The sequence below is a fragment of the Neofelis nebulosa genome, chromosome 13 (genome assembly GCF_028018385.1).
Source record: "Neofelis nebulosa isolate mNeoNeb1 chromosome 13, mNeoNeb1.pri, whole genome shotgun sequence".
Classification (NCBI taxonomy): Eukaryota; Metazoa; Chordata; class Mammalia; order Carnivora; family Felidae; genus Neofelis; species Neofelis nebulosa.
The window spans coordinates 15921852-15936383 of NC_080794.1; the positions used below are offsets into that span (position 1 = coordinate 15921852).

The following is a 14532-nucleotide window of genomic DNA, read 5'->3' on the forward strand; positions in this document are numbered from 1 at the left end:
TGTTAGGAACATGGCAGCATTGAGGAATCGGGCGAAAACGCTGGAAGTTTGTTTCGTTCCGCCTTAAAGGAAGGCCGCTTGGTGCCAGAAGGATGCAGCAATCCCCTAAATGGTGGCATCATTACTGTTTTACGACTACAAAGCCACGTTGCCAGGGATGGCTTTTCGATCAGGCCGTGTTTAGAAGTGGGAATACTTACTGTCTGTAGCTGACCAGAACTACCAAGATGGCAGGGATACAGCAGAGGATGATGATGAAGGCGAGTGCAAGCAGGGCCCCCTCTGTATAGCCTAGGCTCTCTCCTCGCTTTTTAATGCTGGTCACTGCCTCCGGGGTCCGGATCTCCAGAATACGTCCTCCTTCGCCGTAATACGGCTGAAAGTCTTTATTGATATCAAGCAGTTTGCCATCCAAAAATCTGATTGTCAGATAAATAGTAAAATCAATGATGTTAACAGAAAAGATAATTTTGTAAAATCTTTTAAAAATTTCTTTAATTGAAACATAAGCTGAATCAGTGTTAGGAATAAAAAATATACAAAAAGCAAGAGCAATGAGGAACTGTAACTACACAGCTATATACACATATCAAAGATATTAATAACGATGACCCTTACTTCATATGCTCACAGACTTGAGAAAAGTCATTATCAACCTCAGTGAGCTTACTATCACTATGTTGAAATTACTGACATTATTCAGCTATTCAGGTGAAAAAATATTCTGAGTTACATATAGCATAGTTTATAATCATATTCCTGCATTTTGTCTGCCTGGGTCCTCAGAATAATCCTGTAGAACAGAACGTCTTAATACTAATTCACTGCAGGCCATATAGCTACACAGTTACGGCAATTGATCTGAGACACCAAGTCTTCGGTCTCCAAAATCTACATTTGTCTTGTATGTCGACCTTCTCAAATCCCAAATCAAAAAGCTTTTTATGGGCAAAAGGTGAACAAATTGAAAGGTGTTTCCTGCCTAGAGAGAGAGACTGTAGGAATGATGCAGACAGCAAATCAGCCAGGATGACAAGAATTAGCCAACTGAAGCCAACAGTTCTTGCAAACCCTTCCTATGAGTAATACAGCTCCAGCTATGGCCATTCCATTGGGCTGGAGGGGACAATCAAGGGATAAGTGTTACTTAATTTTACTGGATTGAACGATTTTGTTATGTATTTTATGTTGTAATTAGCAGATAATAGTTTTTTTTTTTTTCAAAATTCTTTGGGAACATTTGCATAATCCCTTATAAATACCACAATATTAATGTAACAATTGCGTTCCTAACACCACAAAGCCATACCAGGTCCTAGGTATTTTCATTTTTGTATTTTTAAAGACGTTTATGCATAAAGGTCAGATATCTTACTATAGAAAGTTGGAAAACACAAAACAGTTCCAAAAGCAAAATTAGGCACAGGTCCACAATGCAAATGCTGCTCACATTTTGGTATATCCAGATCTAATTTCTTTCTATAAATATTTTTAGTTTTTTAAGTTTATTTACTTATTGAGAGAGAGGGAGTGCATAAGCAGGGGAGGGGCAAAGAGAGAGAGAATCCCAAGCAGGCTCCACACTGTCAGCACAGAGCCTGACGTGGGGCTTGATCTCATGACCCTGAGATCACAACCTGAGCCAAAATCAAGAGTTGGAAGCTTAACTGACTGAGCCACCCAGGCGCCCCAAGAAATATTTTTATATACTCATAATTAGACAGCATATATGAAATGAAAACTATCATTTTAGAAATATATTTCATAAGATAACCACCACACTTATGTTCAAAATGTAGAAAACATAAAGAAATGGAAAAGAAAAAAATAAAAACGGCCCCAAATTTCACCATCAGATGGTAACAAAGCATGTCATGATTGTGTATTTTACAGTCTATTTTTATCCCTTTGACACTTTTGATTTTAATTTTCCAAGTAATCATTCAGACCTTATATCTAGTGCACAGCATTTATACTTTCCCTATAGAAAAAATAGATGCCTGATGTCAGATGTGAATTCCACTGGGTAGTTTATTAGTCTTCCCATTTAAGAAAACCAATGGCCCAGATAACTCAAGCTTAGTTTTATTTATTTATTTAAAAAAATTTTTTTTAATGCTTATTTATTTTTGAGACAGAGAGAGACAGAGCATGAACGGGGGAGGGTCAGAGAGAGAGGGAGACACAGAATCTGAAACAGGCTCCAGGCTCTGAGAAGTCAGCACAGAGGCCGACACGGGGCTCGAACTCACGGACCGTGAGATCATGACCTGAGCCGAAGTCGGCCGCTTAACAGACTGAGCCACCCAGGCACCCCTCAAGCTTAGTTTTAAAGCTGCACATGTTTTTACTCAAGTTTCCATCCTGTAACACAAGACAGATAAGCTTTTGTAGATATAAAATATACTTTTATAGCAATTTTCCTAGGTAATTTTTAGGCATGTTAAAAAATATATAATAAAAAACCGTTGTTCTAAGTGCTAGAATAGAATGGTACAATATTTTTTTTGAATTGTTTACCAGATAAAGTAAGAAGTTCCAGATAAAGTGCAGATTAAGAGTTAAGTTACAAGAAAACATTAGAAACTGGGAAGAATCAGAAGTAGAGAAAGATCGTTAGTTTTAGGGACGATTTCACGTATATCATGTGGAATCCACTAGACAGACCACGCTTCTACTGGGTTCCTGCAATTGACATTGCAATAACCAGAGGGAAGATACTTTAGTTTTTTTACACTACAAGAGCTCTGTTATTTAGATATTTATTTTGGTTTATGTTCCAACTTAGGTAAATGTCATTATTGTTTACTAGAAGAGTTGATTGCTTTTGAACCTGTCCCTAGTCTAAAATATCTTTCTTTTTGCTTTCTACATGCAAAACAGTTTGCCTAGGTAAAAATACATGAATCATAACATTTTTTCCCTTAAACGATGGTGGATTTGATTCCATTACCTTTTGGCATTTTATCATGCATATGGCATGTGGAAGGCTTATCTAATTTTTGTGCCTTTGTAATTAAGTCACTTTTATTTTTGTTTCAATGGTTTTAAAACATATTCTGATACTTTTTAGTGACTCATGATGACATGTGCATTGATTTTTTCTGGTAAAGTAATGAAGTCTTTTAATTACTTTTTTAGCTCTTATTTCTGTGATAACTAGTACAATATTTTACCTCAGAGATACTATTTTCAGATTGTAGCTCAATTGTCCTCTAAATATATTTTGATCTCTTTTATAATTTATCTTTTATTTTCTTTTCCTTAATATGCTTGTTTAAAAAGTGCTAATCTCAAGATGGTAAAGAATACTTTTTTTTATGTTTGTTTGTTTAGAGAAAGAGCAGGAGGGTGTAGAGAGATAGGGAGAGAGAGAGCAGGGGAGGGGGGGAGAGAGAGAGAGAGGGAGAGAGAGAATCTCACAGGCTCTGTGCTGTCAGTGCAGAGCCCAGTATGGGGCTCAAACTCACAAACTGTGAGATCATGACCTGAGCTGAAATCAAGAGTCGGACCCTCAACTGACTGAGCCACTCCTGGGGCTTTGTTTTATACTTTTTCTGATGTCGGGACAAAGCCAGCTTCCATGCCAATCCTAGAAGAAGGACTCTAACTGGCCTCCCCTGGACTGTGTGCTGACCACACCCCATCGGTGTGAGCCCAGGAACTGCATCCTGAGGGGGGGCACGTCCAGGGGCACCATGGTGGTGGACAGTCAGTTCCCACTCCTCCCCCGTGGGCTTCTTTCACCAGAAACAGGGAAGGATTCAAGGCCTGTGCAACACGCATACCATTTCACTGTCCCATAAGGTCCTGCTTTCTATTAAAAATGTTCCATTGTTTGCCAGTGGTTTCTTTACGAGAATCTTTGCAGAGTTAAACTCTACATTTGAGTCATCGGGACATTATTTCTTTTATTTTGTTTTCCAGTATTTATTACTGATCCTATTTTGCCTGCCGCTTACTTATCTTAGAGAGGAGATGCATCTGTCAGCTCTGCTCTGTTTTCCTGAGATGAGATCAATTTGTAAACCAATCCCATGTCTTCCGGGTCACTCTGCTGACGGGGCATGTGCAGGCATGCCCCCACCTCTGTTGACCCCTGTGGTGGGATTCGGCCATCAAAGTATGGTGTGGAACCACTGGTCTACCTTGCATTTTACCTTCGTGGAAAGGGTATTGCGATGCACACAGAAATGCAGAAACAAAGGGGACGCTGAACAGAACACACTCTGAACTTCACAAAACCCCAAACCTAAATGGTGGAGGGGCGGATACCTCTTTCCCTGGTGGGTACACAGTCTGGGTCTATGAACCAGGTATGCAGAGTGAGTGATGCTTAACACATATGCCCACACCCATTCCACTTGGATAAGGTTGTCTGGCTGAATAAAGCAAACCATGGGTAGACCGCTATTTCCTTTATACAGTTCCAAATTATGGACTAACTTGTATTCCTTCATATTTTATAGTAAGCTAGAGTCTGATAATTGGTTTTCCATTATTTAAATTTTCAGTGTTCTTAATTTTTATGTTGTTTTCCCTGGTCTTAGGAATTTGGAAGAAGCTTTAGAGTTTGGTAGTCAGGTTCTATTTTAAAGTATAAATGTGATTTTTGCACACTGTATTTTATTTATTTTTATTTTTTAAGGTTATTTATTTATTTTGAAAGAGAAAGAGAGTGTGTGTGAGTGGGGAAGGGGCAGACAAAGAGAGAAGGAGAGAGAGAATTCCAAGCAGGCTCTGCAGTGTCAGCACAGAGCCCAATGTGGGGCTCAAATTCATAAACTGTGAGATCATGACCTGAGCTCAAACCAAGCAAGAGTCAGACACTCAACCAACTGCCACCCAAGTGCCCCTATACACTATATTTTAAATTCAGTTTGTAGAGTATTCAGGGTTTTTCTACCTTCTTCTGCATTTCTCATTTACCATCTGGGCAGACTAATGTTAAAAGAGGCTGGCTGTATAAAAAGGGGCATGAGCTAAAATTGTATTTGCTTTTATAAACAAATATTTAATTAAGTTCTATTTTAAAATAATATGGCCTGTTTCTGCCAAGGATGCCAAAAGCTGTAAGAGAATGTGACTCCCACCCTCATGACAAAAAGCCAGGTGATACTAAAACCATAACAAATTCCAAAAAGTGACAATTTCCTTCACAGGGAGATGAGACGATTATTTCACCCTTTGCAGAACATGGAAAAGGAAGCTGCCAAAAGAGCAAATCAAATAAATGGGCTAAAATTTTAATGAATTTTTTGAAGCAATGTACGTACCAACATGTAAGGCTAGAGACCCTTGAACACAAGCGGGGCCTACCTTGAACTCACTTGCAGACTATTTCCAAGGACCTCTGTCAGATAAACTGGGGACAAGGCTGGAGACAGGAGAGAGATCCCCTTCCTGTGCGGGGACAGAGGAAGCAGTCGGCTAAGGCTGGATACGCACAGTTCTCCAGACCCCTATCTCATGCAAAGCAAGAGCCTTAAGCCCAGAAAGAGGGGAGGAAGTATTCCAATCCCTAGGGCTCAAGCTAAGGACCGCTACTTCTGAGGAAGAGGTATAAGCAAAAATACCATCTCCCACAGTGAGGAACAGGAGCTCTCTTGGGCACAGAGAGGTCGCCTACTGGTTGGGAGAGGCAGGGAACTCCCCTGTCCCCAAGACACACCACAAATATGGCACAGTATGTGGCTGCCACGGGGAGGGGGAAGAGAAGAGCCGAGAGAGCCCAGCCCACGTCCCGGGCACGCAGGCTGGACAAGGAGAACCCAGAGCCCCGGGCCATGTGGCCACATCTCCACCGTGAGAGTGGGACCAGGCCGTGAGCAAGGGCAGTCTGTCGGGTTGGGAGGGTTAAGAGAATGCAGAGAAGCCCCCGGCGGCACAGGTTCACGGGGTCTGCTGAAGATGAAGCCATGGAGCCAGACGAGAGACAACCCAGATGCTGGGACATCAGACAGACTTTGGTACAGCCTTGCTTAGTGCTTTACAGAATCCATTGGAAAGTGAAAAAACATGCTTGAAGTGATAGGAAGTTCCATAAAGTGGTAGAAACTGTAAACAAAGAACCAAATGGAAATGGAAGACTTGAAAGAAAACAAGGATATAAAGATGAAGAATTCCTTTAATGAGCACATCAGCAGGCTAACACAGATGAATCGGTGAACTTGAAAACAAGGCAGCAGCAATTATCCAAAGTAAAACACAAACAGGAAAGACGGAGAGAGAGAGGAGAGGAAGAACAAGAACAGAGCATCCAAAAACTCAGAGAAAAAATGAATTTTAATTGGAATCCTGGAATGAGGATAGAGAATGGGCTGTAAGAAATATGTGAAAAGATATCTAAGGATATTCCAGAAATAGAAACTACATTAAAAAAAAGCAGATACAAGAAGTTCAGAGAACCACAAGATGAATAAAAGCAGGATAAAAATAATATGTATTTACTGAAAAAATCTAAATAATTCAGATAACCAAAAATAAAAAAAAAATCTAAATACTCATAACCTTATAAAACAAAATAATTAGCATGTCGTTATGGGGATTCCAGTCTCCCCTATATATTTATAAGCTTTTAAAAAAAGTTGTGAGATAGCTAATCAATTTTCTTTCATTTTTTGTTTTATTTATTTGAGAGAGAGAAGGAGGAGGGGGGGAGAGGGAGAGAGAGACAGAGACAGAGACAGAGAGACAGAGAGAGAGAGAGAGAGAGAGAAAGATAGAGGATCCCAAGCAGGCTCCACACTGTCAGTGCAGAGCCAGAGGTGGGTCTCAAACCCAAGAACCCTGAGATCATGCCCTGAGCTGAAATCAAGAATTGGATGCTTGGGGCGCCTGGGTGGCGCAGTCGGTTAAGCGTCCGACTTCAGCCAGGTCACGATCTCGCGGTCTGTGAGTTCGAGCCCCGCGTCAGGCTCTGGGCTGATGGCTCGGAGCCTGGAGCATGTTTCCGATTCTGCGTCTCCCTCTCTCTCTGCCCCTCCCCCGTTCATGCTCTGTCTCTCTCTGTCCTAAAAATAAATAAAAAACGTTGAAAAAAAAATTAAAAAAAAAAAAAAAAAAAAGAATTGGATGCTTAACCAACTGAGCCCCCCAGGGATCCCTAGTTATATCAATTTTTAAAAATCAAAGTGGACTCCTTGGAGGAAATACCTTATTTATATATTTATATATTTATTTATTTCTGATTCTTCGCCTGAGAATTCCAACATCTTCAGAAGCTTAGATTTTTGGGTAAGGGAAAGTTGAAATAATAATCCTTTTTCCATTGGACTGGGCATCAGGCAATAATCTTAACGTTCTAGTATATTTTTTCAATGTTAAAAACTAAATTTTCAATAGCTTTTGTAACTACAGGATAGAGGATAATATCAGTGCATTATGAGCCTTGGATTATGGACTACATCTATATAATTTCACTATAAAATATTTCAAGGAACAACTGTAGGGTTTAGGTTATTATATTAATAATAATTAATAACATATTCAACTTATTATAGTGTCCCAGCTCAAGCTGCTAAAATTTTATTTTATTTTGTTTTATTTTATTTTATTTTATTTATTTTATTTTTTATTTTGAGAGAGCGAGCGAGCGAGTAGGGGAGGTGGAGAAGGAGAGAGAATCCCCAGGAGGCTCCACACCATCATCACAGAGCCTGATGTGGGGCTCAAACTCAGAAACCATGAGATCATGGCCTGAGCTGAAATCAGCAGCTTAACCAACTGAGGCACGCAGGTGCCACCACCCCCCACCTTTTGTTAAGTTTATTTATTGCTAAGGGAAAATTTTAATACTTCCTGGCTGTTCAGTTCTCTGTTTAATATACAAATTTTGATTTATAGTTATTCTCTATTCTCCCCTTCCTTCCAGTTATAATTGTTATTCAGTTGAGTTTCTATCTTTACTCTTTACAATATAATCTAGGTTTGGGAAAACTTGTTTCAGTTGAAACCCAATTGGCTTCAGTTTCCAAACTGTTTACCTCTAAAATGTTTACATGTGCAATTCAAATGATCAGGATCATTTACTTTACTCTTTATTAACGCTGGGCTAACTGCCTAAAGAATACAAATGTTTTTATAGTTAGGAAAAACACCCTAAATTCAAACAATCTGTCATCATATTTAAAATTTAAACCAATGTATATAAAAACACAGCACAGGTGGATTTAAGTAAGTGTTAATAATGGCAATTGATAGAATATATGTAACTTTAAAGCATATTTCTAAATAAATTTTAAAATTAATTAAAATTAATGAAATATGCAAAAACTGGCTTGGCGGATCTAAATGGTACTTCATTCGGATGTTGATTCTAGAACTTGAGAAGAAGCCACTGCTTTAGTCATCCCTATTCTCCACTGTGATTAACATGCTATCTTGCATACGGCCCAAATATCTATCTATTAAATATAAACTGATGACGGGGTGCCTGGGTGGCGCAGTCGGTTAAGCGTCCGACTTCAGCCAGGTCACGATCTCACGGTCCGTGAGTTCGAGCCCCGCGTCAGGCTCTGGGCTGATGGCTCGGAGCCTGGAGCCTGTTTCCGATTCCGTGTCTCCCTCTCTCTCTGCCCCTCCCCCGTTCATGCTCTGTCTCTCTCTGTCCCAAAAAATAAATAAAAAACGTTGAAAAAAAATTTAAATATAAACTGATGAATAACATACTTAATAACCACGGCTCTTTTAAAAATTAAGTTGATACTCGGGGCGCCTGGGTGGCGCAGTCGGTTAAGCGTCCCACTTCAGCCAGGTCACGATCTCGCGGTCCGTGAGTTCGAGCCCCGCGTCAGGCTCTGGGCTGATGGCTCGGAGCCTGGAGCCTGTTTCCGATTCTGTGTCTCCCTCTCTCTCTGCCCCTCCCCCGTTCATGCTCTGTCTCTCTCTGTCCCAAAAATAAATTAAAAAAAAACGTTGAAAAAAAAAAAAAAAAAAAAAGAAAAAAAAATTTAAAAATTAAGTTGATACAAATCACTATGTCATTATTTCTAAAATAGCAGCAGTGAAATTTTGTTGAAGAACAGATTTGAAGTAAGACTAAATTCAGAATGGATGGGTTTTAATAAACGGGTAGATAGATATTTGCTAAATACATAAGTGCAGCCACATAGAGATATATGTACGTGTAAATTAGTATACGCCTAAATTTATTTGTTGCTCTTAGTATACGCAGGCAAACTAAGTTTTGGAATTATGTATTTGGGTACACATATGCACAGATACCAATAAATATTTAGCGTATGTACGTATGGTTATCAATATATATATTGTTTAACGAAAAATGTGTCTTACTTTAAATAAGAATTACATTCCAAGAATCTGTTGGGCGCTAGGTGTCACTAGAGCAAAGCTGAAACCAATAGAACAACAAAACAACAAAGCGGTAAGCTGTCCTAAAATCATTTCCAAGGGACAACACGTAGCAGCGTTTTGTTTAAAATTCTGCATTTTCTTTGTTTTTAGGATTCAGACCTCAAAATTCACATTCACCAGGATGAAATAAATAAATAGATGGGAAGTATGGACTGAGGTGGAAGGGGTCAAGGGAAAAAAAAATAGTAATTTTTGCTGAGTCAATAAGACCTTGAGGACAGCTATATTTATTCTTAAACTTCATGCCTAGTGACATTGTCATGGGCACACTGCCACTGGAAGAAGGAATCTGTGCACTCCCCCTTTGACCGCTGGGCTTGGCAGCAATGGAGGAGCTCCTCTGAGACCATCTGATGAACTGCACCTTGGTTATAAGCACAATGGACCTTCCGACCTTCTCCAAAGTCGCTGCCCCACACCTGGGCCTCAAAACATCTCGGCATGCATACCCTAGGTATCGTCTCTGATTTTCTGCTTACCCTTCACTTGCAATAACAATTTAGTGGGTTTTAAACGTTAAATACTTACGGCCTTTGATATTGCCAACGGAGAGCTGTTACAGACAACAAAAGGACTTACTTAAAAAGCTCATTTCTGTCGATGGCTCTGTTGGTTTGGGGGTCGATTGCATAGACAGTCAGGTCACATTTGGTGTAATCTTCTAGCGAAAAGGCATCCCCATGCCTGCGAGCACCGATGGACTCCACCACCACTTTGGCACCAGGAATTTGCTCCTGAACATACCGATCCAAAATCCTATACATCAAAGTACAAACATGGCATTCACTCTCAACTTGAAATGACATTTAGAAAGTGAAAAATGATGACAGCCTGGTTTTTGCTAATGTTTACTGAATGTGAACGCTTGAAAAAAAATTCTGTATATTTTGTCAGCATTTAAGTCCCCATGATGCTAGAAGCTGAATAAGGCAGAAAGGTCATCGACCATGTCCCGTTGAATTCTAGACTCTTTGAATTTACGATACCATTTGAGCTTTACAGGTCTCATGGGAATTGCCCACTATGATGTACAAGTCAAGCTGTCTGTGCTTTATAGGAGCTGGAGGGGGCGGTGGGGTGGTTAGAACTCTTGAGTTCACGTAGTTGGTGTTATAAATTATACCTTCCACCAGATTCTGTGACCCAAGGTGCATAGCTGTATACCAGGGTCCCAGACCAGGCTATCTGTTTCCTCCAGGGCATCACGACTCTTAGAACCTTGCAGCAGTGGAAGAACGTATAGATGCTTTGCTATGGGAGGTTTATCAGGTTAGAAAAAAAAAAAAAAATGCATGCCAGGCTCAGAAGCTACTTAGGTGAATACAAACAGCAGAAAGATCTATCATTTGGTATGGACTCAGTAACATTCAATAGAAAAGACAGAAATAATGTTAACCTGTAGGTAATTTTCTGGAAAATACAATTTGCACAATTTCATTTTAATCGGAAGTACAAGTCTGTATTGCCACAAATGGTAATTTCCTTAATATCTTTTCCTTATTAAAAACTTTATATTGTTAATTCTTGAGATTAACATCAGAATGTATCTTATTAAATATTTATAGGCATTCAAATGCAAATGAATTGATCTTAATAACTACACACGGCAAATGTTTTTGAATTTACCTATAGATTCAAAGCTCTGTTTGGAGTCCACGTTGTGAGGCCCTTTCCAACACATGAACATAAGGGAAGGGAAGGGAAGGAAAAATAATATAAAATCAGAGAGGGAGGCAAACCATTAAGAGACTCTCAAAATTTTTTTTAGCGTTCGTTTATTTTTGAGAGAGAGTGAGTGAGCGAACATGAGCAGGGGAGGGGCAGAGAGAGAGGGAGACACAGAATCTGAAGCAGGCTCCAGGCTCTGACCTGTCAGCACAAAGTCCCATGTGAGGCTCGAACTCATGAACCATGAGATCATAACCTGAGCCGAAGTCGGAGGCTCAACCAATTGAGCCACCCAGGTGCCCCCGTAAGAGACTCTTAAACACAGAGAACGAACTGAGGGTTGATAGAGGGGGGTTGGGTGGGGAATGGGCTAAATGGGTGATGGGTACTAAGGAGGGCACTTGTTGGGATGAGTGCTGAGTATCATGTAAGAGAAGAATCACTGGGTTCAACTCCTCAAGCTGAGACTATACTATATGTTAACTAACTTGAATTTAAATTTAAGAGAGTGAAAAAAAAAATTAAAGAAATAAAAAAAAAAAGTTGCCTTAAGGGTCGGGTACGTGCTGGGTGTGCCCTTGTCAAAATAACAAGCACTGATGCTGAACCCAGGCCAAAGGCTGTGCCGGGGAGCACAGGTGTGCGGTGTGTGCACCAGGAAACACAGCAAAACGCTTTGTTGGTTTGCTTCCCAATGTGTACGGACCCGCGTAGGCGGAGTCTCTCATTAAAAGTCCGATTCATTCTCTTCCTTTTCTGCCAGCTCACACCCACTGGTCTGGCTGCCTTCCAGTATCTTTTCTGATGAGATCTTTGCTGAAGAATAAAGAGAAGAATGCATTCTCCCCACAACCTGAGGAGGGTGTCTGCACGAGGACACAGATGTGGAACAGTGTTCAGACTGTGTCTTAGGATTCTTTTCCTTAGAGACTTACGCTCCCGTAACAAAAACAGAAACAAAACAAAAAACAAACAAACAAACAAAGCAAAAGAAAAACCAACAACAAAAAAGAAAGGCTTTGGAGTGCACCCACTTACACTCTTGACAGCTGATACAGGTACGGATTGGTAATGGCACAGTGGCAAAGAGCACGGACGTTTGGATTCAGTTTCCAGCTCCTTTACTTATGAACTGCAAAACCTTGGCCCACAGGAAGCCATCACAGGGGAATCACAAAATGAGGAAATCTGCCACATGGGGTGGTTGTGTGCAGTAAATGCACTAACGCTTGTAGTCAAATCGCGGCACGATTTGGAGCACTTAGTCACTGTTCCAGAAACTATGATGCTGCTTAGTATTAATTTGGCTTAAAGGTTTGCATTAATAAGCTTCTTCCCTGCCCCTAATTCGTTCGAGACATTTAACAAATTTATGGAATGATTAGCGATTTTTCGCTAGCAATATTAGTTCACCGATTAAAAAACAAACATGAGTACATTGTGAAATGTATTGCAGAAGATGGCTATCAGTCCCGATACTTCACTTTAATGACTTATAACTGCTCTAGTGCATTCACACATTGACTAAACATGTTCCAAGGAAATCATTTGTATATGCATAAACTGTGTTTTTGTACAATGAAGAAATGTGGCTATTGAACTTGTGCCTTTTTCTATATTTCTGGGGAATGTTGCAGAGTCGTATGTGAGTACTAAAACTGTGGAATGAAATATTAATGTGGAATGAAATTATCTGTACTAATTCCTTTATCTTATCAGGGAATCATACATCAAGGAAACCTAAAAATGAATTATGTGTTTTAAGACTTACAACAACTTCTTCTCCCTGAACATTATTCTCTTACAACTTTAGAGACCTTTTGGAATGAAGTCTCTCATGTAAAGAAAAAGGTGTCCACACTTCAGTTTCTTCCGTACCTTTTTCTGATAAATGTACATTAAATGAAATTTAACAAATTTTAAACAATACATTTTGTAAAAATCTGTCCCTCCACTTGTTGTCTATGTCCACATACCTAAGCATTTCTGCTAACTACATACGAACATATATTACATTACATATATACATAAATTATAACAATGAATAGTTCTTCAGCCCTTTGATCTTCAGATGTGCCTAGGTATGTGGTTATTTCCTAAAGCTTTGTTGACTTCATGATTTTTTAAATATAGCTCTTTAGTCACTGTGAACTGACTCATATAAATTTATACCAACGTTTAAATTGCCTTTATGTTTATGTTTTGGCTTAAATTATTAATATGTCAAGGCAATTCATACATACATTTTGGAATCAAATATCATGAGAGTTTACTACATGTAAACTCATTACAACCAAGCATGTGTCTCCAGCCTATCAGCTTAAAGTATTTGCACACTACCAGTATACAGACACGCACTTGTACACAGTGACACAGAGAGGTCTACAACATTGTTAATCTGTAAACTCTGTGTCAAGGATATCTCCCTATATCAAGGGAGATGTCTGCATTGATATTTAAATAATATTAATAATGCTTAGGTCCCAATGGTATGATTTTGAGTTTGCCATAAAAAGTCCATGAAAACTTTCGTCTTTGTAATATGTTGCTTGAATTTCTTGTAATGGGCATAATAAAACAATACAGTCATTTAAAAAAAAAAAAAAACTTTTTTAGCTCCCTAGCTCCTCTTCCCCAAATTCTTTTAAAATATCTTTATAAAGTCTTTCTTTTCAGAGTTTAAAAAAACAGAAAATTAAGTTAGAGTCACAGTTGTCTAATAAATTTTTGGAAAACTTAGGTAAGTGGTAAGTGGGAAATTTTCATTCACTCATCCATTTATTTTCATTAATTCATGGAACGCAAATATTAACTGAATGTACACCATGGGCCGAGCACTGTTCTAGAGCTTTGGAGTACATCAATGAACAAAACCAACGTCTGTGACATCACGGAACTTACATTCTAATTGAGCAAGATAGACAAGATAATAGAATAATAAAATTGGCAGGAATGTTCAGGAAGCACGTCCCTGAGAAACTGATGTGTGAGCAGACCCTGAGGAGACAGCGAGCAACGTGGACCTGGTGAGCAGGAGCATCCCAGGAAGAGGAAGTTGCTAACGGCCCAGGAAGAGGAAGTTGCTAATGGCCCAGGGGGAAAGTCCAGATGTAGACCTGTGGTGTGGCTGGAACAGAGAGGGCTGGGGCAGGTCACACAGGGACTTTTGAGGATTTTGTTCTCAGTGAACCCACTGCTGGAGTTTTAACACGGACGTCATACGGGTGACTATGGTTAAGAGGAGAACACTGGCGGCTTTGTTACCAACAGGCTGCAGTGGGAGCCAAGAGTAGAATCAGGGAAACAGGTTAGGAAAGGCTTTAAGGGGATGAAGAACTTCTCAAATGCTCAGGCTACTCAACAGTTTGGAGGAAAAGAAGACTGAGTAATCTCTGATGTTAGTCATGAATGGTTCACATCATCAGGTATTAACATATATACTATTAATATGCCTGATGAAAAGTACAAGAGGCATAAATCCTCTAAAAT

The 14532-nt window shown here is 39.6% G+C and overlaps 1 protein-coding gene across 17 annotated transcripts in view; it reads right to left on the reverse strand.

The window, feature by feature from the left end:
* The window catches only part of PCDH15 (protocadherin related 15), a 1242339-nt gene that overhangs the window by 23998 nt on the left and 1203809 nt on the right, over positions 1-14532 (reverse strand). For 11 of the 17 annotated variants that reach the window (XR_009252204.1, XR_009252205.1, XM_058696341.1 and 8 more), the window contains 2 exons: positions 9955-10131; positions 210-419 (listed from right to left, as the gene is read on the reverse strand). Coding sequence is in view for 15 of the 17 variants with exons in the window: in XM_058696341.1 (XP_058552324.1) it covers positions 210-419; positions 9955-10131 (387 nt within the window). In the remaining 2 variants the exon portion in view is untranslated. Of the gene's footprint in view, positions 1-200; positions 420-9954; positions 10132-14532 lie in introns of all 17 variants that reach the window. The other 6 variants (XM_058696346.1, XM_058696345.1, XM_058696344.1 and 3 more) reach the window with 2 other exon arrangements.